This window comes from Coturnix japonica, chromosome 1, assembly GCF_054131305.1.
Source record: "Coturnix japonica strain WE chromosome 1, WE-NBRP24, whole genome shotgun sequence".
NCBI lineage: Eukaryota > Metazoa > Chordata > Aves > Galliformes > Phasianidae > Coturnix > Coturnix japonica.
The window spans coordinates 40,871,156-40,897,018 of NC_140663.1; the positions used below are offsets into that span (position 1 = coordinate 40,871,156).

Sequence of the window (25,863 nt, forward strand, 5' to 3'; positions counted from 1 at the left end):
CCCTGCAGCGAGACATGTCTGCTCTTTTCCCATCACAGCCCTCTGCTCCAACAGCCTTTCCTTTAAGGAAAAGAAGCTATAGTGCTATTACTAGCAAAGAACCTGGGTGCACTTAGCCACTGGCTGCCTCCAGGCCGCCCTGTGAGGAGCTCCCTGCCCTCGCTTTGCCCCAGGGGGTTCTCGTTTCAATCTGCTCAGCTCTTCATGAGAGGCTGCAGTGTTTGCAGCTGCAGAGACAACTGAGGTGCAGTGCCAGGGCCTCTGAGCAGCACAGTGGCAGCCTGGCTGCAGTGCCCAGCTGCCGAGCACCCGGTGGCTCCCATTTCTAGTCTCCAACATCTCAAGTTATCTTGAGATAACCGCCCCTCCTACTCCAGCAGCTGAATGCGGGGGGGATTTGTCTGCTTCTTAGCTTGGCTCCATCCTTCTTCCTTGTGTAGAAGTGTTGCAAATGCTGTAATTATAATGCCTTGAAAGGAAAGCTACCAAAATGAAGTGCTGAAGTCAGACGAGAATGTTTACATACAGACGGGCATTCAGATGAGTTCATCTGCCAGTGGCTGCTGGAATGCAGACAAGCAGGCTTTAAAGAGCAGCAAATCAAAGAAGCACTAACAAAATGATTCTCCTTTTTGCTAATTGTTAACAGATTGTCAGCAAACTCGAGCGAGAACGGGGGTTTGAAGATGTCCAGAAACAGCTCCAGCAAGTAAAAGCCTTATTTGATGAAAAGAAGAAATGCAAATGGGTTTGAGCAGAGCACTGCCTCACAGCTTCACTGCGGGGAACTTGAAATAAGCGCTGCTGCTCCCCAGGCAGTTCTGAATGACTCTGTACAGGGCTCGAGACACTTGGACACTGCTTCACTCTGACCATTCCATACCTGAGTTTGGGAACGAAGGGTGTGCAGGGCTGGATATTGGACATGCCAATGTGATGGTGCAGCTGAGGCTGGCACTGGCAGCCCAGAGGTTTTGGGTACTTGAACCCAGGTACCTTTTTGGTTCAAAGCTACTGCCTCAGTAAGCTTCCCACGGACTGAAATGCAACTTGTAGGAGCTGCACGCTGCAAGCTCGGAGTTGCCCACGTGTACCTTTACGTTGCTTTGCTCTGTTTTGAAGAGAGAAAGCTGATGTTTCACCACACCCTTCCCGCAGCCTCGACACTCTGCAGACAGGCTGTGGGGTCAGCACGCTGGCCAGATGCAGGCTCCTTCCTTCCAGACAAATGTAGTCTGGTTCCTGTTGCAATGAAAAACAAGAGCCCAGTGACACTTGCTTAGCAAGGGGGTGGGGCTGAGCTTTGAAGTGCAAATAGCTCACCGCAGGAGTTTAGAAATGGCTTTGCAGGGGGAGCCAACCACTGAACAGGGCTTCGGAGGAAGGGCCTGCACTGGTGTCAGTCTGTTTACATTTCTGCCTCTGTCCTTACACAAGCTGTGAAAGCCCTGTGAGCAGCTTCACAGGTGTAACCTCTGCAGCCCTGCTGCCTCACAACAGGCAGCTGCGATGGCTGTGCTCAGAGCACGGCCCCTGGCTGCCAGCTCTGTGAGCCTCACCGCCCGTGTGCAGGTGGCTCACAGACCCAGTGCCAGCATCTCATTTTATTATTCCACGTCCAAACAAAGGCTTTGTCAAAAGAAGGTTAGTTGGGGCAGGGGCGGCCTGCCCTCATCCTGCTGGGGTGGTTTGTGAGGTGTGGATGTCTTCAAAGAAAGACCAGGGAGGAAGGAGCACTGCATTTGTGGCTGACACCCAAATGGAAGAGCTGTGGTGCTGCTTTGCTGCCACACGGCTACACTCCCACAAACCACAACAAAGCTGCAAGGTTTGGTCACTGTGGGCTCTGCTTTGGTTGCCACAATGGCTCATACTAAGGCTTCAGCCAGCAGCCAGGTTTCAGGCAGGGCTTTGATCAGCGGCATCTCCTCTACCATGAGGGAAAAGGCCCCAAAAGCACTGCCTCAAGGCTCCTGAGGGCCCCACCACTGCAGGCAGTGCAGCAGCCCTGTGCTGTCCTCTGCCTTGGTACGAGCAGTTCACACTTGGAGTAGGCAGCACCTGCTGGGTCTTGGGATGAGGCAGAGATGCGGCACGTGGCTTCCAGACAGCTGAGCACTCTAGACAGGCGTTCTGGTGCAGCACTGCCTTGGAGAGGCCCAGAGGCCGCAGCACACCAGCAGAGCGGAGCTGGCCAGGCTGGCTGTGCATGGCCGGCCAGCAGCAGGGAGGGCAAACAGCCACACCTGGGCAGAAGGAAGGGTGTCTGTGATCACAGGAAAACAAAACAAAACACATTGCCTGCTGGTCCTCCCTCTCCCTGCCGTATGATTGCACAAATTGTTCCTCTTGCATATCAGAGAGGGGAGCCGCCAGTCCATACTGTGAGGGCTTTGTTTTAATTCAAGTCTTATACTTGCTCTTAAGTTTACACTTTATACTTGATGGAATGTATGGCTTTGTTCAGGAAGCTGCACTACAACGTTGCAGTGCTTTCAGCAGTTCTCTCCTCTGCCAGGCACAACACAGCCTGATCAGTTTTATTTTAATGGAAAAAAGCTGAACCAGTTCTAACCTATCTTGCCCTCTGTCCTAAAGCAGTGGACTGTGGCTTGAGTAGCACAAAAATGCAGATCAGCTGTACTGAAGGGCTGTGATTTTTAATATTGTTCACCTGAGCTTTTTAAAGCAGCATCAAACCAATCAATACTAAAGCACAGTAACTGCCACTGAAGGACAGGCAGCAGTGGTTTGCTGGCTGCAGTCAGACATCTAATGAGCTGAGCTCCATTTCGGTTGTTGGCTGGAAGTGCATTAGAAGGAAACGCGATCGTTTTGTTCAACAGTGACCTTCTGTACAGGCAGAAGTACAACTCGCTGCTTCTGCTTGGAAAGCTGTAAAATAGAATCTGTTTGCGTGGGTCTGATCCTGTGAACCTCACTCTGTGTGTTGATATGATGAGAAAACTGAAACCAGTCCTATTCTGTATTTGTACTACTGCTTGTTTGCTGCAATGGCGTTAATGATTTCTAGAGATTAAGTATGTGTCAAAGCAGGCCCTGTAGCTTTGCCTACGGCCTGGAATAGGATTCTTGCCTTGTATTGGAGCCTCCTAACCAGCTTCACTCTGTTGTAGCCCATTTAAAGTCATGCTGGGACTTTGTAACCCATGAAGTGGATCTCACAAAGTGACGTGAAGTATAATGAAGTGATTGTAGCTCTTGTGGTAGGTTTGGGACCTCACAAAACATAGGCACAACTCCCACCCTGGCAGTCTGCTGTTACTCGGACAAAACAAGGTCTGACTAAAGCTGCCTTCTGGCAACCCAACAAATGTAGTCGCATTCTCTGAAATGAAAGCAAACCTCTCTCGAACTGATTTCCACATGTTTACAGGCAAACTGCTATCGCAAACAGCTTATTTTCTAACACTAGCTTACAGAGCATTATTTTGCAGTCATTTAAAGTCAAATGCTACTAATGTGTAAAGTAATTCCTGTTGTACAGAAGTTAACCTGTTGTTTCAAATGAATGGTTTGAAAAACGTGCAAAACGACAAATACATGTTGGTGTTTGTATGGGTTTATCTTGAATAAAATGCATTTGAAGGCTGGTTAGATTCCTCTGTGTGTTTTAAAATGGTTAAGAGCAAACAGCTCGGTAGTGGTGCCCAGGCCCTGGCAGGAGAAGGGAGGGCAAGATGCAGTAAAACCAGCCCCCATTGCTTCCAGCAGTTACAGGTGCCACGTACTACTTTCCTTGGAGAGCACTTAGGAAACTGTAATACAGCACTTATATTTACCTGCAGTACAGAAAGGAAAACACACTGGAGAGCAAAGCGGAATCTGTGACAACGTCAGTCACCATCTGCAGCTCGTTCCTCAGCTGGCTGTTCCTACAGCATATCAACAGCATGCAATTAACTATTAAACACTTTTCATTAAGGAGTTTGCTTTGGAGTATCCTGGAAAAAAAACAAACAACCAGCAAGTAAAAAAAGTTACCCCCACACTTCAAAGTTTTACTATCAATTTATCAAAAAGTAATTGATTGTCCACAGGTGTCATTGAGCTGATAATGAAAGAAAATGATTTAAACAAGCCTTAAATAAATAGATTTTATTGTGGCAACAAATACAAACTTCTCCTTTCATCACATGAAGGCAATCTGTTATACTTCATCTCTACAACATTACTTTAAAAAAAATCTGATCACTGCTTCTTCCCATTACAAAACCAAGAGGCACATTGACAAGAGCAAAGGCAGGAGCACCCATTTCACCCCATCTGTCCATATGGGAACTTCAGAGCACCACTCCAGGCGTGGATTCCAGCAGCTGGTTTCCAATCCAAACCTTGACTCCGCAGAGTTCCGCTCTGGCAAAGCCCAACAGTGGGCAAAGGGAGTCCTATCAAAAATGTAGTTCATTTCATGTCCCGATTTCCAAATATTTGTATATTGTTTCTATAAAGACATTTTCAAAATGCAGTGGTAATTATTTCACAGAGACCATTCCATTTGCTAACGGATGGCAGCCTATCAAAAATAAACACAAAACCTGCATCTCAGCGCACACAGCCGTGCTTTGGAGGATATCAAGAGCACAAATCCAGAAGCGACTGAAAACAGCACCTACAGTTCACACACTTTATGAGGAGTCCTCGCTCTGCACAGCAGCTCCCTCTGCTCCCCTGCTGGATGCCAGCTCCCTGCGTGCTCCCACTGTGAGCCGCTCCCCAGCCGGCCCAAGCTCCTGCAGCTGCTTTCTCTGCGTGGTTTCAAGATCTTCCAGCCGCTTGCGAAGCAGGGAGAGCTCTCTCTGATGCTGTTCCTCCTAGAAATTAATAGAAATGGCTCTGTTACATTTTGCATACCTCCAAGGCACCAAAACGAGCAGTCATTTCATCTTTTCAAGTAATGATTTTGAAACAAAAACTGTGACGCTCAGAATGTTGTTATTCATTACATTCCAGCCCGCAACACCCCCTAGTTCTATCAGGTCTCGCTCTGACACTCATGGCAAACAGCAGCAGCACGAGATGGGAGCGCAGCACTGCTGCTCTCAGTTGAGGACGTGCAGCAGCTGAGGCCTCGCCTCAGGGACAGCAATCAGCAGTGCTGGCTGGGCCAACCTCAAAGAGATTATCACCCTCAGAAGCACTCTGGGGTACAGAGAATGCTTTTAAGCCCACAAGAAATAAGAGCAGCAAAACTGTTTTGTAATTATGGAGTCCTGATGTGACGGAAAACATTATGGCACTTCTTGTCCAGAAGGAGCCATTTAAAGCAAGGGAATAAGCACAGAGAGCAGTGAACTGTGTTGTAAAATGCCCTTTGTCTCTCAAGAACTCTTCCCATCATGAGGAAGGGAACATAACAAAAGGAATTCCTCCCTTTTTAAAGATCTTGTGCTCCCCTTCCTTGCCACTAAGGCCCCAAACCCTCCTGATGCATTATTGCCATGTGCCCTGACACAGTACCTGGAGGAGGAGGAAGGACAGGTCAGGCCCAGGAGGCAGGACAGACGCTGATGTTACACTGACTGGGTTCAGGGATGGGATGCCAGGATTCAAAATCAGACTCCGGAATTCATTGTGTCTACGCTGCAAGTCCTTCAGTCTCTTCTGGAGACGAGCATATTCTTCATAGGAAACATTCTGCCTATGGAATCACATTTGTTAGTGCTCTAAATACTTAGATCCCAACACAGTAGCACACCTCTCCATGAGTACTTGGCTGCTTACTGCCTGTGCAAGAAAGCTACCAAAGACATGCAGGCAGACAACCCGTGCATATTTCTCTGCCTAAATGGCTGGGAGTGCCACTGCACAGCAACCTACAGCAGGATTCGATTTTACATGGAATAAACTAAGCTGCTAATAGCACTCACAGTAGTGAGCCACAGAAGCACCATTAAATTCATTATTTGAATCAAGCCGTCCGTATGGCTCAATGAAGAGAAAAAGAAGCCTGTCCCTCCAAGAGGGCATTATGTCTGTTTCCTTTGTCATTCTGAAGTCAGTTTTCTTTCCCATCTTCCATTTCCACATACTGTGCTTTCAATTCCAGCACTGCCTCACTCACATCTTTTTTCTTTTTCATAAAATGAATTCCTTCTTGTGAAGAGATTCCTGCAACCACCTCTATACAGTTTTCAGATGGTTTTCCTCCATCTCCCCAAGACAGCTCTGCAGTTGTCTCAGAAACTCATAGCTTTCCACACCAACACAGCCATCAGAAATGGACTCCAATCACAGGACTCCTATGCGGACAACACCACTAGGTTGCACTCCAGTTGCCACACTAACTGGCACGCATCTTCAAATGCACTTCATATTTCTGAGTCACATTTGGAGCGCATATCATTTTTCAAGCTAAGAAAAAGCAATTATTTATTCATTACCTATTTAACACCTGGTTTTCTTTCTCTAGTTCTTCTATCTTGGCTTCCAAAAGCTGTAGTTTCTCTTGCATCCTCCTTTGTTTATTATCATTGAGAGTCTTTCTCTGCCAAAGAGACATTTCAAACAAAGCAAAGTAACACCTTGCTATATCAGTTCCTGTGAAATCAAATCCACCCTGCATGCAGCTTAATGCTCTGACACTTGTTAGGGTTTGTGTTTCTCTAGGAGAAGAGCTGTGCTTTTGGAAGGTTCCGAGTCTGCGTGACATGGAACAAAGGAGAAGAGAAATAACCCAGCTCTGAGACTGAAAAATGCCCAGTAACCCCCTTGTTGGTTGATGACTGTGTGCATTACCAAGCACTAACTGTATAAACACAGTTATAAATTCTTTCTTTAAAGAGATGACCACATATAAATGTAATTAAAAAACTGTACATTTTATCCTGTGACCTTTTCTTTTTGCTCATGTTGAACCCAGCTTTTAACAACCTTAGAAACTAACTAGTTTCATAACCACTACATGTCCTACGTATGAAATTGCCAATTAATCCTGAGCTTTTGCAAACAATCAGCTTTTCCTTTCAAGCCATTGTATAAAAATACAAGCTTAAGAGAAGATACTAAATTCTAATGCTCTGGGGAGTGAAGCACAATGCAACACAGAATACCAGTGGGGAATGCATAATCAAGGAAAACAAGAACATCATCTGTCTGATACCTGAATCATCACCCTTAATAATCAAGGAGTCCACCTCTTTAAAGCATAGAAATACACACAGAAAGAAACCCTCACCAAATGGTTGCTGGCATTAAAGCAAAGTTGCCAGCTGTAACATTCTTGCATGCATCACTTTAGCATTCTTTGCTAAGAACTACATGTACTTTGTCATTATATACAGCAGATTGCAAATCAGCTCTTAATATTAAAAACAATTCTGGTCTGGAAAGCTGAACTTTTCATAAATAGGATCATTTACAAAGGAAGTCCAACGTGCCTTTTTTTGAGCAACTGCAGCTCGACACAGCTTGTTCTTCACCTCGTTGTATTTCTCTTCCTTCTCTGAGATGCGCTGAGTAAGCAGATGCTTCTCCTCCAGCCACTCTATGCGCTTGTATTCTAAAGTCCTTCAAAACAACAGGTTAAAAGGGTAAGGAGCGACACAGATGAAGCAGTGCTTTGGATGAATGCCTGAAGGCTCTTAAAATAAACACTTCTTTTCATAGCTCCCACCTTTACAGACATGAATCTTCTGACTTGAACGTGAATGTGCTCAAGATGCACCATATTTGAACCCATGCACTGACATAACCTTAGAAGTTTTACATGCTGAAGACTAAATCCAGTAACTAGTCAACTGCAGGTCGCTTCTTGGTTGGTGTGCTGTCAAACTGTCCAGAGAACATCTCTAAATTCCAATCAAATCATCACACTGGAACACAACACGAAACAGCTGTGCCAAGCACCTGCTGTCAGAAGGGCTGATAACTGCACTCTGTGCTCGAGAGGTGAGGCACAGCAGTGGGTTGCTGCCCCATGTGCTGCACAAATCCTTTCTAATAGAGAACTTCAGACTTGACTATTACATGCTCTCAAGCAGAACAAACACCAGCACGACAAGCAGCTCCCACAGACACACTTCCTAGACAGCATCCCAGTTGAATGCACTCCACTGCCAACATCTATTCTTTGTTTAGAACTTTGCATGGTTATAACATACTAAAATTGGGCTGTAATCTCTAACAGCTGACAGGGAAAGGAAAAAGTTTCTCTGCTGGATTTTTTGTTGCAGCTATCTCAAAGCAGAGAAGAACTAACTGCCTATTTAACTACATTGTTACAAAAAAAAAAAAAAAAAAAAAATCAAATCAAATTGTGAGATTCTGTCCAGCAGTTTTTAAGAAATGCAGACGGGTGTCAATGCATCTGTATCACTTTAGACTTGGGCTGATGCAGTTTCCCTGATGGGAGTCTCAGAGATTCTCCATAAAGCTCTCATCAAACACCCTTTCCCCTCCCCACAGTGTTAACATCACTCAAATCAGAACCAGGATCCTGGCCTACCCAAAATCCTTAACAGCTCTTTCAGTTGATCGCAAAAAAACTACTACTACCCCAGGAGAAACATGCTGCTTAACAGCAAAACTTCAGCTGAGACACTGGCTAACAACCTCCCTATTTAGTTTTTTAAGGAAATTCCATTAACGTTGCTCCTGAAATGTTTAATAAGTGTCTCCTTGAGCTCATCTCTTATCTTTATCAGTTCATCAAGCTCATGGCTTTGCCTTTGGCTCTTTTTCTCATTTCACTCTTATTTCCAAGCTTAAGCCAGACAGCAAAATTCTTTGCCTACTTTTGCTGTTAGCCCAAATACCATTAGCTTAACTTATCTGCAACTGGTTACCTCAGGCTCTCTTATCTTTTGGTCCTTTTTTTCGCTTCCCCTTAAGCTGTATTGCTTTGGTGCTCCTTAATATTTTTGGAGTTCAAGCTCAAAAGAATCACTGAACTGAGGAAAAAAGTCATATCAGCCACAGAGTCAGGAATAAAAAGGGAAACATCCCAAGACTTCCGTGGTAAGAGAAGGTCAGACTGGGAGGACTTGCAGGTAGGCTGCAAAGCTTCTTAGTTTCTGCAGTAATAGTCTTGGTGCATCTCCTATTATCTATAGACTTATAAAATTCTCTTGGCCTCGTATCAGCTAAAAGGAAGTGGTGGAAGAAGTAAGAAGTACACACATATAGGCCAGCTCCCTGAAATCTTATTGAAGTACAATAATACAGTCACTTGTTTCACTTTTCATGCTTCAACACATTTTAACACTCAAACACTGTGTGAAATTCCAGATCCACTCTACATGTAAGTTTTATGTTCATTTTAAAACAAACAATCTCATTTTATAAAAATTGCTGCATTTCATTAGTCGGTAATTAATCATAACAGATATGAATGGAATCAAACTCCTATTTCTGAAGTCATCAGAAGCAAAGTTTTTATATATGCTGCTTAACAGAAGGCATGGCTTTTTTTTTTTTTTTTGTCAGCACAATTGTTCAGTCTTTCCTGCTGACATTTAATCATAGAATTATTTGAGTCTGAAGGGACCTTTAAAGGTCATCTGTTCCAACTCCTCTGCAATGAGCAGGGACACCGCAGCTACTTCAGGTTAATTTCAGACATTTTCAGAACCTACATTCTATACCAAACAGCCCATGTGAAAGCAATACAGGCAACATGAAAACAAAAAGTAAAACCAAAGAAGAATAAAATTTACTTCTCTGTTTCCAGCTGGGCTTTTTCTGCTTGAGTTCTTGCATTTTGACATTCTTGTCTCAATCTTTCTACTGTTTCCTTCAACTTCTGATTATATTCCAGCAAATCATTTTCTGATTGAGAAAGTGAAGCGACTTGGAGTTGCATGTCTTGAATTTGCTATCAAAATAATGAAATATTTCCATTTGAGAAGATACGCAAATATCTACATCAATTTTGAGATACTGCACACGTCAGCTGGCTGCAGTCATTTATCATAAACCTTTCTTACTTGTTCCCTTTCTCCTTACTCAACAGCTTATCTAGCAGTTTTGCAGCAAACTACTACTAGAAAAGTTTGTTCTTGTCTATTGTTGTTGAAATAAGAAAAGGAAGGAAAGGAAGGAATCCAGTCTGAGTCCCCTGTAACTCAGGGAATCTGACATTACGCCTTAGAGCTGAACAGAACCAGAGCATCACACTACAACAGTGAGCTGAGCTTTGGAGCTACACAGACTCTTCTCTCTCTCCATTACAGCCCTCAGTGGCTGCACCAGCCAGTTCACAAAAGCAAGTAGAGAGTCTGAAAAGTCCAATCCCTGCAGTCAGCACATAAAAAGGATGGTTATTTTTCTCTCCCTAATTACACGCTCATAGATATCCCAATTTCTACAGGAAAAAAAAATATTGCCTTAACTCCAGGTGCACACAGCTTCCAGATTTCTTTAATGCACAGCCATATTTATATCTACCAAGGAATAGCACGGGCTAGCAGCAGTTAAAAGAATTAGGTTTTATTTGCATTACTGCCATCAATTCATCTTGCAATAGAAATATATCTCTTTACGCCAGTTTATTCGTTTATGAAACATCTGTTAAGCACTTGAAGAAGCTCAGATGAGAGATGCAGTGTAAAAGCAGAGCATTACCTAGAAACAATTTATAGTTTCCATGGAAACTGAATCTCCAGTTAAATAGTGCATAACCATATTCAATATAGCGGCCTATAAACATTCCATTTTGAAATCATTGATACCTGCAAAATGCATGAGGCACAGGGCTGTAATCCATTTATGAAGGTCCAGGAGAGCAGGGCTTGATTCCTGAACACTCAATTTAAAGAACCGTTAAATGCATTTTGTCCCTCAGGAAAAAAAAAAAATCCTTAAAAATCCAATCAGATCTTCAGACACTGGACATGGTAACTGCAGAAAAGACCGTGTTTCTCTCTGAAATGTTACCAAAACCCTTACCTGTTTTAGCTCATCTCTTTCACGTTTCTTTTCTTCGAGCTCCTCTGTCTGAATAGCTTGCTGTTGAATTTTTAATCTAAAATTGTTTAAGATACTCTTATTTTTATCTCATTAAAATATAGATGTTAGATACTGGTACAAATCAACCTGACAATAGAACATGTTGTAAACATATTTCAGTCTTACAAATTAACTACACAATGTGTAAAAATCTATTTTTATTGATGACTACATACGTTGGTTTGATGGCTTTTGGAGTAAGAATTTTGCTGGTTTTATCACACTGCCCTTCATACAAATATTACAGTAGACCAACTTTGCTGAGAGTTAGAATAAAAAGCTCAGAGTTATTGCATTATTGCCCCAGTTTGCCACTTGCTGACATAATGTCAGTGGCCAACGTGGTCCAAATTTCAACACAGATAATGAAGTTTACTTATTCAAAATGTTCATTAAAGTTGCAGCATTTTTAAGGTTCAGATCAAAAGAACATTTTTTTCTTCTGCCATCTTTTTACACACTGCACAAGATAACTTTGTTTCATTTCACATCATGAACATCTACGTGCCCATAAACAGTAAACCTGCCTATTGGCAAGTGTGAAGAAATTAGGGAAAAAATGAGACATTTGCTTTAGAAAACCCTACCGCAGACACTCAAGCTCCCTTCTGCTTGATTCTTCTGCCAGCTGTACAACACGTAGCTTCTCTTCATACTGATCCTTTTCAGTTTGTCTCCAGGCATCCTGTTCCAACTTTACCTTCTCCAGATGAGCTAATCTGCTCTCAAGATCCAACCTGAAACATGATTCAGTATTTACAGAAGAACCGTGACAAAGCGCTAAGAGATTATTGCTAAAAATGACATTTAATAAGTTACTCCAAACACCCTTCCCAGGACTTTTAAAGCTGAGCAGTAAATCAACACATACTTTTCATCCTGTAAGGCTGCAATTTTTCCAAAAACTTCCTCTTTGGCAGCTTGCACTTTACGAACCAGCTCTTGATCCTTTTCTACTAAAAGCACTTTATGACGCTCAACTGCTTCCTTAAGAACTTCTTTGTCTGACAGCAATCCTGCATTATACATTAAAAAAAAAAAGTTAAAATGTCATTATTTATGTCAACCTGATGAAATTCATTATTAGAATCACTTTATCAATAGCAAAAAGGGAGCTAAAGATCTGAGTTCACAGGACTGAATGTGAATGAATGAAAGAAATAAAAGAAATACAAAAGAGATCATCACAGAATGGCTTGGGTTGGAAGGAACCTCAAGGATCATTAAGCTCCAACCCCCCTGCTACATGCAGGGCCGCCAACCTCAGTATCTAATACTAGACCAGGCTGCCCTGGGCCCCGTCCAACCTGGCCTTGAACACCTCCAGGGATGGGGCATCCGCAGCCTCTCTGGGCAGCCTGTTCCAGCACCTCACCACTGCCTCTGTAAAGAACTTCCTCCTCCTGATATCCAAATCTTCCCTCCTTCAACTTAAAACCATTTCCCCTTGTCCTGCCATTATCTACCTTTATAAAGAGCTGACTCCCCTCCTGTTTATAGGCTCCCTTTAGGTATTAAAAGGTCACCCTGCAGCCTTCTCCTCTCCAGGCTGAACAAGCCCAGCTCTCTCAGCCTGTCTTCATAAGGGAGGTGCTCCAGCCCTCTGATCATCTTTGTGGCCCTCCTCCAGACCCTCTCCAACAGCTCCCTGTCTTTCTTGTCTTGGGGGTCTCACACTTGGAAGCAGTACTCCAGATGGGGCCTCGTGATGGCAGAGTAGAAAGGGACAATCACCTGCCTCTCCCTCCTGGCCACTCCTCTTCTGATGAAACCCAGGATAAAGCCAGCCATATTCTAAGGGCAATGTTTTAGAAAACTTTGGAAGATTAACCATCACACTGCAATCTTTGTCTAACAAGGGCTTATTACTTTAACATGTAAATGTAATTTAACAGTTGGTATTATCATAAATTTAAATTCCAAAGCTACTTCTGCTATGCAGCTATGCATAGTTATAAAAAGTGTTCCAGAATATCTATGAAGAGGACAAGCAAGAAGAGGAGTTATTCTCACAGAGGACATTAAGTTCAGAGAAACCAATAAGGGGTTATCAGTGAAACTGCAGTAAATCTCCCATTTCAATGTAGTTGCATTAACAAGTGAGGCAATTCAAAAACTGCGACGCTACACACAGGAACAAAGGACACACATGAAAAACTTGTAACCAAGACAGAAACAACCATTCCAGACAGATGAAGGTTATGGCAAAGCTGTGAAGTCAGTCCAATAAAAGCTGGGTGGTGATTTACATCATCAGCAAATAGTCCTTGAAAGCTTTGGCCTTACAATACAGGAGGCTACTTCACATTGCCAACAGGCTCAGCTGTTATCTCGTTGCTTAGACCATTGCCTGTTTTGCTCAAAGAATAAGCTAGAAAATAGATTCTGTTCCACATAAACATTTAACCCGTGTTTGTTTTGTGGTTTTTTTTCCCCTTCAATTGCATGGATACAGAATTGGAAAACAAATAAAACTCTGAAGTCTTAAGGTAGGTTAAGGCTTCAAGCAAGTTGCAAATAGCTGTAAATTTGGCAGTTAATAAAAAGGCCAAACCCTAGGAAGTAGATGATTTGAAACAGATTATGCTCAACTTGTATCACAAACCGATTCATTTACAAAGGCTGCCCTGTAACAGTCCTTCATAACCTCGGAGATCAACTGATAAGGTACAGTTATTTCAGACACCAAAATGAATTTTCTAATCTATCACTTAGACCAGAAGCAGAAAGTGAAGATTGCTGGGGAACATTTGGAGGAAAAATAATTAAAGTGCTCTAAGTGAAAGTTATCAAAGAAACCACCAGAAATTAATTTCACTAGAAATGTATTGTGTATTTTACCATCCATTTCACTTTGAATCTTGTTTCTCTCTCTTTCTACTTCGTTCTTAGTTCTTGCTGCCTCCAGCTTGACATTTGTTACTTCTAATTTGTGTGACTGTTTAAGTTCTTCTACCTATGAATTAGAGAAATAACAAATCCACTGAAAATAAATCCATACGTACTCATAGCTTCACTGTTTTCCAAGCAATACTTTGCTAACAAGAACATCTGTCAAATAATGACAATTAGGCTTATTTTAAATATCTTCATATATATATATATATATATATATATATATATATGTATGTATGTATCCACAGCTTTCCTCAAAGTCATACCACAATATCCAGATTTGTAGATAATTTTATAGGTAGATTCTATAAATTCTATAGGTATTGTAACACTCAATCTATCAACGTGTTTTATTACTTCAAGTCAGACATTGAAAATTCATGAATGTATTGTCATTCATCTTAAAACACAAGGTTTTATGTTCCCTAATGAAGACAAAGTGCCCAAACACCCCCATAAGTTCCAAGAACCAAGCTGTCTGACAACATCTTTAACCAGACAATCTATACAATCTATAGTGTAGGAAATACTCTTTGAGATTTGGTGATACACGCAAAAACGTGCAGGATTACCTGTAAAAACTCGGTTTCTCAGCAAATATCATGCATTTTAGAAGCAAGCTTCCAAACACTGGAATAGTTCTGAAAAGATTGCTTATTTGAACTGCCTTGCTGGGACACTGATCCAATATTGCATAAGACCCTGGCACCTCACTAAGCATTAGCAGGTCAGCTTGCACATACCTCACTTATGACTAAAAATTCTTCAGAATCAAGCTAAAATATAAGTTCAGTGTAATCTCCCAAGAGTAAAACAAAACAGTGATATGCAAAACCAGGGAACCCACTGCTCCCCCGAAGTCATTTCAATGTGATGATCACTTATCCCTTTCATCACCCTTGACCTCCTGCAGCACTACACTACTTTCAAAATCCAAGTCTTCATAGATGTAAAATGCATTTTAAATCAAATACTTCTCTCCGGCTGTGACACGCACATCAAATGGCCTCTTAAAAGCAGAAGTCTTAAGAATATCAAATCATCAAAGACAATTACTGCTTGCACAGAAACTTTTTATAGTTTAGGCATTTGTACACAGTAATTACACGGTCAATGAGAATTAAATACCTAGAGGAAAGCACTCATATCGAGAATCCATTCACAGTGACAAATGTAATTACAACCTGCTAGCACAAGCAAGTGGCAAAAGGTTAAGAATGACACAGTCGCTTATTAAGTAACTACATTAGTAGATTTGGTTGCTTAAATATGAAGCTGAGAACATTTCAGGGTAATTTGCAAAGATTTAAGGTGGCTTTTCTAAGGCACAAGATTCAGAAGTCCATCTTTGTTCTGGAATAAGTTTGAGTAGGTGTAGAAGTGTTGGGGGGGGGGATGTTAGTATATGACGTGATTTCCCGCTTTCATCCCTTCAGCTGAACACCTTCATTTCCTCCAGCTTCTGGAGGTAAGCAGAGAACAGTGGCTGCTAGAAAAGGTAAAGACTGCGATCATCTTTTATATAGTCTGACAGGCTACTGATTAAAAAATGTTTCATAAAAGTTTCTTCCTCCAATTTATCATTCCTATTTGACAAGTATGACACATTGTATAAGGAGGTTTAAAACTGGGATATGTCCTATTCACATGGTAAGAAAGAGCTTTCGGATTAAGGACCAAAAGTCAACACTTCGCAGTCATAAATGTAGGATTGCTAAAGAGCAATTATGGAAGAAGTTGAAGATTTTTTTCCTGTGTTGTATCCCTTTTTGGGGTATACTCCAATATTAACTGTCACACCCATACAAAGAACATATCAGCATTACTTTGGAGAGTTTATTTAGAAATGCTGGATAGCTTTAGGCCAACATAGTGCTTAAGAGAATTCAACTGGCGGTACAAGACCAAAATTACTGGCTTTACAGTTAGTTCAGAAATAATTCAATCCTTTTCAAAGGAGCAAGAAGTCAGGATGAAGTTTGTTACCAATAACTGACAAAAGTGCTAAAAGCAGTATTTTCTCCAGCAAGGGAGGAATAAGGAACAACAGAATGCCAGTATTTAACTGGGTACTTATTTCATTAGGACTAGTATGATGGCTCAGATTTATATAAAGCAATGTAACTATTCCACAACATTTGAGGTAAAAAAATAATAATAATAATAATAAAATTACTAGCTTCTATTTTGCTTCCTTATTCAAATACCCACTGCATAAAGATCTGTCTGTAATTTAAGTGCTTGAGGAGAAGCTGCAGCCAGATGAAGCTCTGAACCTGCCGTCCATGCTGATCTAATTATTCTGAAACACTGAATAGCGGCGCCGAGTTTCTCAATAAGCACTTTCAGGTTTTCCTCTAATGGAAGCCTTTTGATTCTTTTTTTCCACCTAGGGATTCTTCTAAAAAATTCTCTAAATCCCTAAGATATGGAGCCAACCCAACATGTAAGACACTCAAACACGTTGTTAGACCATGATCTACTTAAAGTGATGGAATGCAATGCTGTACAGAAACTATTCTGCACAAGCTATGCTGGCATGAGCCCAACAGTGATGCTACAGTAACACTACTGTCTTGTTTCACATGCAACCTAGATCACAGCAGGTGATTCCAATGCAGATAACTCAAGAAAGAAAGAAAAACCATCTATGTTCCATGGCACTTTATGCAGTTTATGAGAAAAGAAGACTCTGCCATTAGGACAGGCTGATTATCCTCATGAGCACTAAAAACATGGAGGTGTCTCTTTGTGCACTGTTACGTTTAGAAGAAAAAAAAAAAAGATCTCTAAAATGAACAAAAAAAGTGCATAACATCAATTTTGGAGATATTCAAGTACTTTCAGGGATGAAGTTTTTCCTGCAAAGTCTCATACATATTGAAACTGGGAAGAAAACCCAAACCTACTTTAAGTCACAGAAGAAAATATGACCTTATTCTTAATGTAAAATATAAAGAGAAAAACTTACATATATCATATGAACAAACATTTTAGATATCATAAAAGCACTTACTTTAGCAGCCAAGGAATTGACTTCTTGTTCAGATTTGTGAAGTTTACTAGTTAAAAGAAAGTTCTGCTCGCGACACACCTTCAGTTCTTCCTCAATCCGACCAATATGCTGTTCAGCTGATTTCTTTTCTGCCTTGAATAAAACAGGTATCTGTGAGGTTTTTGGAGCAGGGCTGTCTCTATTCCCCTGTACAGTACAATAGATCTCCAAATATTACTGACCTTTTATACAATAACTATACACTAAGATACATAAACTTTGATTAATTATATGTTCCAGATAGAATAAGGGTCTCATATTTTACTCGGAAACAATAACTATTTTTATTAACGCTGCCTGCACAGAACCACGTACATTTGCAATCCTACTTCTAAAGGCAGAGATAATCTGACTTAGTTACAAGGCAGCACCTACTGCTACCAGTCAATTACTCAGCTCTAAATACAGGAATCACCAGTATTCTAGGCTGAAGATGAGAGAGTTATTTTAGCATCAAAAAAAGCAATTAAACCCAGATTTTCACCTTATTTTTTCCAATTGCGTACCTCCAGCAGGATTTTTATATATATTTCTTTAAGTTTCCTAAATTAAGAATATTATGATCCTCTTTAAACTGGGATCAGAGCACTTGGCAGCGATCCACAGCACTTTGTAACAAAGTTATATAACAGTTATGAAAGTGAAAAGGAAAGTAAACCATATATCCATATCCTGCAGCTACTTCAGAAGTCTACATGAAAAGACTCACTAGCCGGGCAGATAGCAAGAACTGAAAGCAAGGAATGAAGAGGAACACTAAAACAGGTCAGAAATAAAAGTTCTTAATAGAGTGAACAAAAGCAATTAAGTAGATAGTCATGGTAACGTATTGAAGAACAAAGATACAAAGATAGAAAGGATTAAAAACAAAGTTTTCCAAAAGAATTACAATTTTACAATAGCAGGTTAACATATGGAGGTCAGTTTCTAACAGCAACTCAGCGACAACTGCTGACATGAGCATCTTATTGACTGTGAATGTTGTATCACTCCCAAGGACAAAAGATGACAAAAAATTAGACTCTTACCTCTAAAGACCTTGTCAGGCTCTGCAGCTCAGCTAACTGCCGTACTTGCACCCTCTGAACATTTTCTGCTTGTACACCACAATTGTCTCTTTCCGCTCTTAGTTCTGCTACTTCTGCCTCTAAGCCTTTTAATTTCTGATGGAGTTGTGCTTTTTCTCTGGAGAGGATCTCCACACGTTTACTGTCCCTTGTGGGATCAATGCTAACCAGCCGATTATGGAGTTCTTCTTTATCTTTCTCCAGCCTTGCAATCTGATGGTTGTTAATTGGAAAAATACAAGCCCTTAGATTGATGAGGTGTGACACAGCAATAAATACAGGGGTTGACAAATCAGGGAAGTCCAACAGCGTGCATTTAAGTTATTATGAAATTACATTAACATCTGTGTTAAGTTGTGGAGTCTCCATCCTTACAGATGTTCAAGACTCAGCTGAGCCTAGTGCTGAGCAATCTACTCTCATTATATATCATCATTTAAGCAGGGCATTAGGCAAAACTGGTTCAACTAGGAGAAGGTCCTCCCCTATGAGGACAGGCTGAGGGAATTGGGTTTGTTCAGCCTGGAGAAGAGAAGGTTGCGGGGTGACCTCATTGCAGCCTTTCAATACCTGAAGGGAACTTACTCCCAGGAGGGGAGTAAACTCTTTGAAAGGGCTGACAATAGCAGGACACGGGGAAATGGTTTTAAGTTAAAAGAGGGAAGATTTAGGTTGGATGTCAGGGGGAAGTTCTTCACTAGGAGAGTGGTTAGGCCCTGGAACAGGCTGCCCAGGGAGGTTGTGGATGCCCCGTCCTTGGAGGTGCTCAAGACCAGGTTGGATGGGGCCCTGGGCAACCTGATCTAGTAAATGTGTATGTTTGGTGGCCCTGCCAGGCAGGGGGGTTGGAACTACATGATCCTTGAGGTCCCTTCCAACCCGGGTCATTCGGTGATTCTGTGTGATTCTGAGGTCTCCTCCAACCTACCATATGATTCTCTAATTCTGTAACAACAGTGTAACTAGCACAATTGTAACTGAAGACAGTCAACATGACTTGGCCTGTCACAGATGGAAAACAAAGCAAGTTTCCAAGGCTGTACAAATAGATACAAACTCATCTCAAGACTGTAACAAACACATAGATTCTGGTACTTAAAAAGAAGTTACATGGACTGAATGTATTGTGAAGACAGGGAACAAAAGAGTCAGAACGTAAGGTCTGAAAGAGCTTTCTCCATATTTGAAGACAATATTCCAAATCCCGCTTGGCAGCAGCGCTTTTACAAGTTCCATCAGTAATTTCTACAGAGCAAAGCCAAAATCTGCAGCAGTTGCCCTCTAAATCCCTTTCATGAGAAGATTCAAGTCTTACCGCATGACATGCCTGAGGCAGCATTTAGGATTAGGATGTTTTTGTAGCCTTCTTGCAATAAATAATGTGGGAGATTAAAAAGGTTCTAAGTAAGAGAAAGAAACTAGACTATATTTTGCCCTGGGCTGAAGGTAATCCCATTCTCTCTAAGTGCGCTAATTAGTTGCAGCACTAGCACCAACCCAACAAGCCCAGAAGATGGGCAGGCTGTAAAGCAGCATGTGCAGCTCTAGGAAGGACAAGTGTGCTGTTTTTAATGCTTTTCATTTCTGAATTTGGACTGATTTTGAAAGCAGTGATTGCCTTTGATTCGTGCCTCATGTTTGGCCTAATGCATTCAAATCTGGCGTCTTCTGATATGCTCCCAGACAAATACTTAAATGAATATGCAAATGACACACACAACACTCATTTACACTGCTGCGTGTATTTAAAAGATGAATAAGATGCCAATTTATTTAGCCACACTTTTGAAAGTCCAGTTCTGAAACAAATTATGGATTGCTTATTCAAGAGCTGACACAACTAAAATCAAGTTAGCAAAGTTTTGAGTATCATGTCAGTATCACATTTACCACGACTGTCACAACCCAACCTAATTTCAAGACATGCACCCTTGCCTGGTAGCAACAATATCTTCTGAACTTCCTTAATTAGTTACCACATAAGTAATTTAAATTACTTTTTTTAATCACTTGCTCATATAACTTCTTAATTTTCAGATTAGCGTAATGTCTCACATCCCATCAAAAACAGGATTTCCAGAAAGCATTTAGGCAGAGCTACTAGTTGACACTCATTAGAAGGAAAGTCTCCGCTTTCTCATGATAGCACATACAATATTGCAACACATCACTGAATAAACCTACAGAGACAGCCCGAGGGTAAGTAATAAGAGTGTTTTAAGAATTATGAGAGCAGAAACAAATACTGCATTATGAAATTATGTCAAACTGACAACCCATCAAAGCACCAACACTTCCACACACTCACACAGCTTTACCAGATACAACTGAAGCTAATGTACCTCTGCCTCATGTTTTATTTTCTCCTCCTCTAAAGCATGTTCATGTTCTTCTCTTTGATGCTCAAATTCTGATTTCAGGAAAGTATGTTCGTAACGAAGCTTGTTATATTCTGTTCTGTATTTTTCCATTTCCTAAATCAGACAAATGAAACATTCAGTATGAAGTTTGCAGATTTATCTCCAGCTTCAAACATCCGTGCAACGTTTCAGTCATTTCATAAGGGATTTTTGTAGAAATGGATCCCTCCTTCTTTTAGGGTCTCAGCCTTCACCACTTGGGCCAGCAGTACTGAACAATACCAGACAAAGCCAAGTCACACACATTGGCTGCCCTTGTTTCAGTTCCCTGAGGTTTTTAGGAACAGCTACAAATTGGCAGCCACCGCTCTAAAAGAAACTAAATTAAACAGTACTTACATTTTCTAGTTTCCGATAACGTTCTGCCATTGGAGATTCCAATTCCTGTTGTATTTGTGCTTTTATCAGCTCTAATTTTTGAGGAGTCAGCACCTTCAGACAGAGAGGTATTCACATTTATTTATGTACATTGTGACAGCCCAAATACCCATCACAGTATCACAGTCTCGTGCAAGTTGGAAGGGACCTTAGAGATCATTGAGTCCAACCCCTGGGATTCGAGTCTCATGTGTAGCAGAGCGGCACTTCTACCACTTGCGATAAATAAAGTATTTCAAGTACAGCTTCAGTATTTTAAGTTAAGTTCTAAAGTCTTCCAAGTTCTGCTTAATTTTCTATGTTTTTCTAAGGAATGGTAGTTACAGGAGCAAAGAAATATTATATTAATGAACTAAAAATATTCTGGGAAGATAACGGGTTTTAAATGTCAGTATTCACTGGAAGAAGCAGTACAAATGTCAGTCAGCACCTGGGGATCCTCTGCTAGATGCTGTATTTGTTTCCTAGGAACTATGCCTCACATTAGTTTAAGGAAACAAGTAACAACAGCAAATGTCATGGAACTGGACTTAAATATTTTTGGTGTTGCTTGTTTGTTTGTTTATATAATAAAGAAAGTTGCCATCATGAATAGAAACAAATATCTACTCTTGAAATCACCAGGGCAGATGATTCTCCTCATTGCAGGACAACACCCAAGGACAGAGACTGAGACTCAGTCTCAGACTGAGGCTCTCACTATTAATGTAGTACATGATAAAATAATTTGGAAGATTTTGTTAAATAACAAAACAATAATCTCATGCCATAGTCACTCTAAGAAACACTTAAAGTGACACTGAGCTTCAGTATGTTTTGAGATACCTGAAATAGATCCAAGCCAAGCGTACGCATGTTACAAACAAGTAAAGCATGGCCCTGTTACAAGATTCAAGTCTATATTAAACTCTGCCAGTAAATTACCACACCTGCATCTTCAGTTTTTCCAGCTCCTGTGTTTTGCCCAGCAACTCCTCTCTGTATTCTGCAAGAAGAAGCTGGAATTTGTCGTGCACAGTCTGCTTTTCAACCAGCAACTGCTTCAGTTCATCTTGTGATTTTGTGTACTCTTCCTGTAACCTGTAAGAGAAAACTACTTTCTTTTACAGCTACTCTCCGAATTAAAGCTCAGAAAGCTCATCTTCAGAAACAAAAATATCAAGATTGAATTAAGCTTTTGATATCGTGTAATATATTGAAAACTTATCTCCCACTTATAATGTCTTAAGGAATTCTGAACTATTTTCTGCAGTAAACAATGCTGGAAAATGTCCTTAAATAGAGAAATAGCCAACACACACACACACACACACACACACACACACACACACAAAGCCCCTTCCACCCAACACCGAGCTCCATCTTTTAACAAATCAAATGTATAAATCTATTTAAATTCATGTACCTCATATGTTCTGCCTTTATAGTTTGATAATTTGCTTTATGGTGCTCACAGCGCCTTTTTTCATCTATTAGAAGTTTTTGTAATTCTTCTGAATTGGCCACATCGCTGTTTCCAGCCACAGGAGGAAGGAGACTGCCCAGAGGATCCATTTTTTGATGACCGTTCACGATGGCTATTGAGAGGACAAAGTGAAAAATAACTTTATAACAAACGTACACCAACATCCACTTTTTGGGCTGCCAACCCAGAAGGCAGGTTTATGTGGCACAATGTGATTAGCAATCAAGGACACACTGCTCAAAGGCTGCACATGCCACTTTGATTTTCAATACAGAAGAATCCCGGCTCCACTGTAACTCAGGTTAGAAACCTCCTGCTGAATAGGCAGCTCTCTTTATGCTCTCTCAGGGACACATAATTAACTTCAGCATGGAGATTACCTGAGTCAATACAAAACAAATACAAGCATCTTGTCAGTGCCAGACCATATAAAATGTTCTTTTTACTTGTTCCATATGCTGAGAATCCAACTATGGAGTTAACCCCACTGCTGAGGTCCTACCAGGCCCTTTCTGGAAAAGAGGGATGGTTTCATGGGCGCCCATCTTCCAGACTACCCAAAGTTCAGCTCCAACACGTATCACCAATACAAGTTACTTCCTCATTTTTTGAGGTTCACGTGGTGGGTTTTTGTGAACTTTCCAGCAAGAGTTTTGCTAAACATGACAGCCTCAGGGGGATGTGAGAAAGCTGCAAATCATCAGATGCTGAGAAATGAGGAAGTATCATAACATACCTCACTAATTTTCTTGATATTCAGAGCAAGATATTGCCCTAGACTGATCATTGCTGCAGCTTCTAGAAGCTGTGGGGGATGGAGGGTCATCACTGAATTTTAGAGAAGTTATAAGATTTGATACCAACTGCTCTGCCATTTTAGCTTTCAACATAACTGACTGGTGCCTAAGAACTCCATATTGGCACGGTGAATAAAAAGGCTTCCTTCTCCAGCACCAGTAACTACTGCACTTTCTCCACATGTGGAGCTGGACACATCACATTCTCCTGCATTCTACTCCCCGAATCTTCCAGGGAACCTACCTTAAATGCTCGGCATTTGATTCTAGAAAGCCCCAAAGTAAAAACACGATGAAAACTATCTGCCAGATCAGAAAAAAAACCCATGTGTTAGTGCCCAACTTCTTCCTCTGTCACTATATGGAAAAAGGTGAGAGCAGAGCCTACCAGTGTTCTGGTACCAGCACATGGTGACAACAGCAACTGCTTTCATTCTGCTCTGCCCAAATCTGCTGAGGGTAAGGAGGAGGAAATTGAAATAAAGAATGTTCTCCTCAATGGCTGAGCTATATGCGCACATTGCACATTCTGTACATTAACAGAATAAATTCGGAACAACATTCTAACCAAACTAGGGCCTATTTCTCGTTCCTGGCTTTTGTTGGGTTTTGAGAAACAAAGCACAGTAGCCATTTCCAGTCTCAAAATTATAACATTTGTTATTGTTCAAGCAACAGCCACGTGGGAAAAACAGCTCAGAAACCCTAAGGTCAATAAGCTGTGTGAGAGGACAAAGAGAACTCCAGGCTGCATGAGCCTCGGAATTTCTAAGCATATCAACAAGGTTAATCGTGACCACCATTAAAAAGCAAGCAACAGGACTTCTGTTCATCTCAGATCTCTGGTTCCATAAGCTGCAGTTCCAAACGTGGATATACAACTGTACGCCAAGCTGCAGAATTAGGAGCACAGAGCTTGAGCCCTATACGAGCAAGAAGTGCTTCTGAAGTAGTATGACAGATACAAATTCAATATCACCACTAAACCACGGAGTTTTCTGACTGAAAGAAAGAGAGAAATGGAAACACAGCCCTTTGTGCTTTCAGTTCCAAGCCTTCACATGCACTCTCACAGCTTTCACTACTATCAGAAACTCCAAAGATTAGAAAGCAACATACACGCAGTTATTCATTCATCTGCCTAAAGGCTGCAAGTCGAAGAAAAGAGGAAAGAAGAAAGGGGGAAAAAACAGGAGCTCACAAAACCATTTCACACTCTCAAAAACCCAAGCGGAACGTACTAAAGGCAACAGAGCTATTTTGGCTTGCAGGGACATCTAGTGGCAAACTACGCGATGACAACCCAACCATACTACCCTCACTAACAACTCTCCCCTAAATCACTGTCCCTGTGCACCACATCCAAACGGTTTTTAAACACATCCAGGGACGGTGACTCAACCACCCCCTTGGGGAGCCTATCGCAGTGCTTAACCACCTTTTATGTAAAGAAGCTTTCCCTGATATCCAACCTAAACTTCCCCTGGTGCAACTTGAGGCCAATCAGTAATTACTGATAGGGCTGCTAATAGTCTACTGACAGGAACCTCTCCTGTGCCAGTGGCACTATCTCACAGCTGATACTTAGACTTAAACACTTACAAATTTCCCCAAGACCATGCATGCCATTTTTGAAAATCACTTTCCAAGAATGCTAGTTAAAATTCCTGCCTCCCATGAAGACCCGTTTGAAAAACAGAGAACCATCAAATGTGGGGATGCAGGAATCATCAGACCTCCCACCAAAGCCACAGTGAATGAAAATTAACACAAAACCGGGCGTAATTTGAAAAACACGGAAGTTTGGCACTCTTCTGCCCCTGCACGGTACCGACGCTTCCGGGTGAACAGAGCAAAGCCAAAGGGGCTGAATACATACCGCAGAGCGGAGCCCCAAGCAGAAATACCCCCTACACAACTCCTCACAGCCAACCCGCCCGGCCAACACCAACAGGAGTTTAAAAATGGCGCCCCTCCTCCCCTCACCTCACCGCCCGTTCGCGCCGCCGCCCGCCGCGGCCCCGCAGGGAACCCTGGGCTCACGCCGCCTCCCCGCTCCCGTCTGCGCCCGCGCCGTGGGCCCTCGCACCGCCCACACGCCACGGAGGCGGATCCAGGCGATCAGGCGCCGTGTCTAAAGACGGTTTTCTGGTCAACCCGCTGGTAAAAGCAGTGGGAAAGCTTGAGTCAAAGTAGAGATTTCCCTTTGGCGTTTGCTTGATGGCGTTAGAGCTTATTTATGTATCTTTCGATGTCACATGAGTTGTAGGAAGACCAGCAGGGTTCGTCCTTGCACCAACCAACGTGCAAAGAGATGGAAAGTCAGCAGAGATGGACAGAGTTTAAGTTTGGTCCTAAAATGCCCCAGTGAGTCTGAAGTCTCATTAGGCTTCTCTGGTGTCGATGGTAGATTAGATAAATCCTGTAACCAGCTCCTGTAACCCAGGGGCATATTTTTAGCGAAGCACATTGCTGTTATGCACATACGCTGCTGCTCATACCTGCAGTTTAATCCCTGCTTAGCTTATGTCACCTTGACCTGAATGCAGCCTGTCAGGATGGTGGCCAGAAGGGGCTGCTGGGGGTACTGCTGGCAGTGCAGCCCCGCTCTGCAATGGCCATCTCCTACAACAGCAGAGCTACCTATAACTGAGCAGCATGGTATTGTGTTGGACAGCTAAGCTGTTCCTTGTTTGGTGTGAACTGCCTGAAAAAAGAATCAACATCCATTAGCTCAGGTTCACTGCTGCTCCCCTGAAGCAGAAGCTTCTTTGGCCTGCCCTGGGCGGGAAGGGACTTTAAGTTGTTCCTTGTGTCA

General features: G+C 41.9%; 2 protein-coding genes across 9 annotated transcripts in view; one reads left to right on the top strand and one right to left on the bottom strand.

Moving 5' to 3' along the window:
• The window catches only part of PLXNC1 (plexin C1), a 65,393-nt gene extending 61,779 nt beyond the window's left edge, over positions 1-3,614 (top strand). For both annotated transcript variants that reach the window (XM_085538635.1, XM_085538638.1), the window contains exon 31: positions 650-3,614. In XM_085538635.1, the coding sequence (XP_085394761.1) occupies positions 650-754 (105 nt within the window). In that variant the 3' untranslated portion in view covers positions 755-3,614. The remainder of the gene's footprint in view (positions 1-649) is intronic.
• Positions 3,615-4,104: 490 nt separating this feature from the next.
• CEP83 (centrosomal protein 83) lies at positions 4,105-25,109 on the bottom strand. 7 transcript variants are annotated; one of them, XR_014943086.1, is made up of 16 exons: positions 25,032-25,109; positions 22,189-22,360; positions 21,713-21,863; positions 20,745-20,837; positions 20,328-20,459; positions 17,947-18,198; positions 16,880-17,011; positions 13,810-13,924; positions 11,840-11,984; positions 11,556-11,705; positions 10,909-10,984; positions 9,678-9,835; positions 7,401-7,530; positions 6,405-6,508; positions 5,482-5,658; positions 4,105-4,835 (listed from the first exon to the last, which is right to left on the bottom strand). XR_014943086.1 is itself a non-coding variant. In XM_015858283.3 (16 exons), exons 2-16 carry the CDS (start codon positions 22,335-22,337, stop codon positions 4,650-4,652), a joined length of 2,154 nt encoding a protein of 717 aa, XP_015713769.2. In that variant the 5' UTR covers positions 22,338-22,360; positions 25,037-25,109; the 3' UTR covers positions 4,105-4,649. The 7 variants fall into 7 exon arrangements, 6 of the variants coding, with proteins under 6 accessions (XP_015713769.2, XP_085394789.1, XP_015713756.2 ...); XM_015858283.3 differs by having other exon boundaries at positions 5,482-5,662; positions 25,037-25,109; XM_085538663.1 differs by having other exon boundaries at positions 5,482-5,662; positions 21,713-21,876; positions 25,037-25,109.
• Positions 25,110-25,863: the final 754 nt, after the last annotated feature.

Excerpts from the sequence above, each read along its gene's own strand:
- CEP83 (XM_015858283.3), bottom strand. The coding sequence starts at position 22,337 with ATGGATCCTCTGGGCAGTCTCCTTCCTCCTGTGGCTGGAAACAGCGAT. Across the intron at positions 21,864-22,188 it reads ATAAAGGCAGAACATATGAG|GTTACAGGAAGAGTACACAA; the intron begins GTACATGAATTT and ends TTTCTCTTACAG. Across the intron at positions 18,199-20,327 it reads AAATAAAACATGAGGCAGAG|ATTGCAAGGCTGGAGAAAGA; the intron begins GTACATTAGCTT and ends AACAACCATCAG.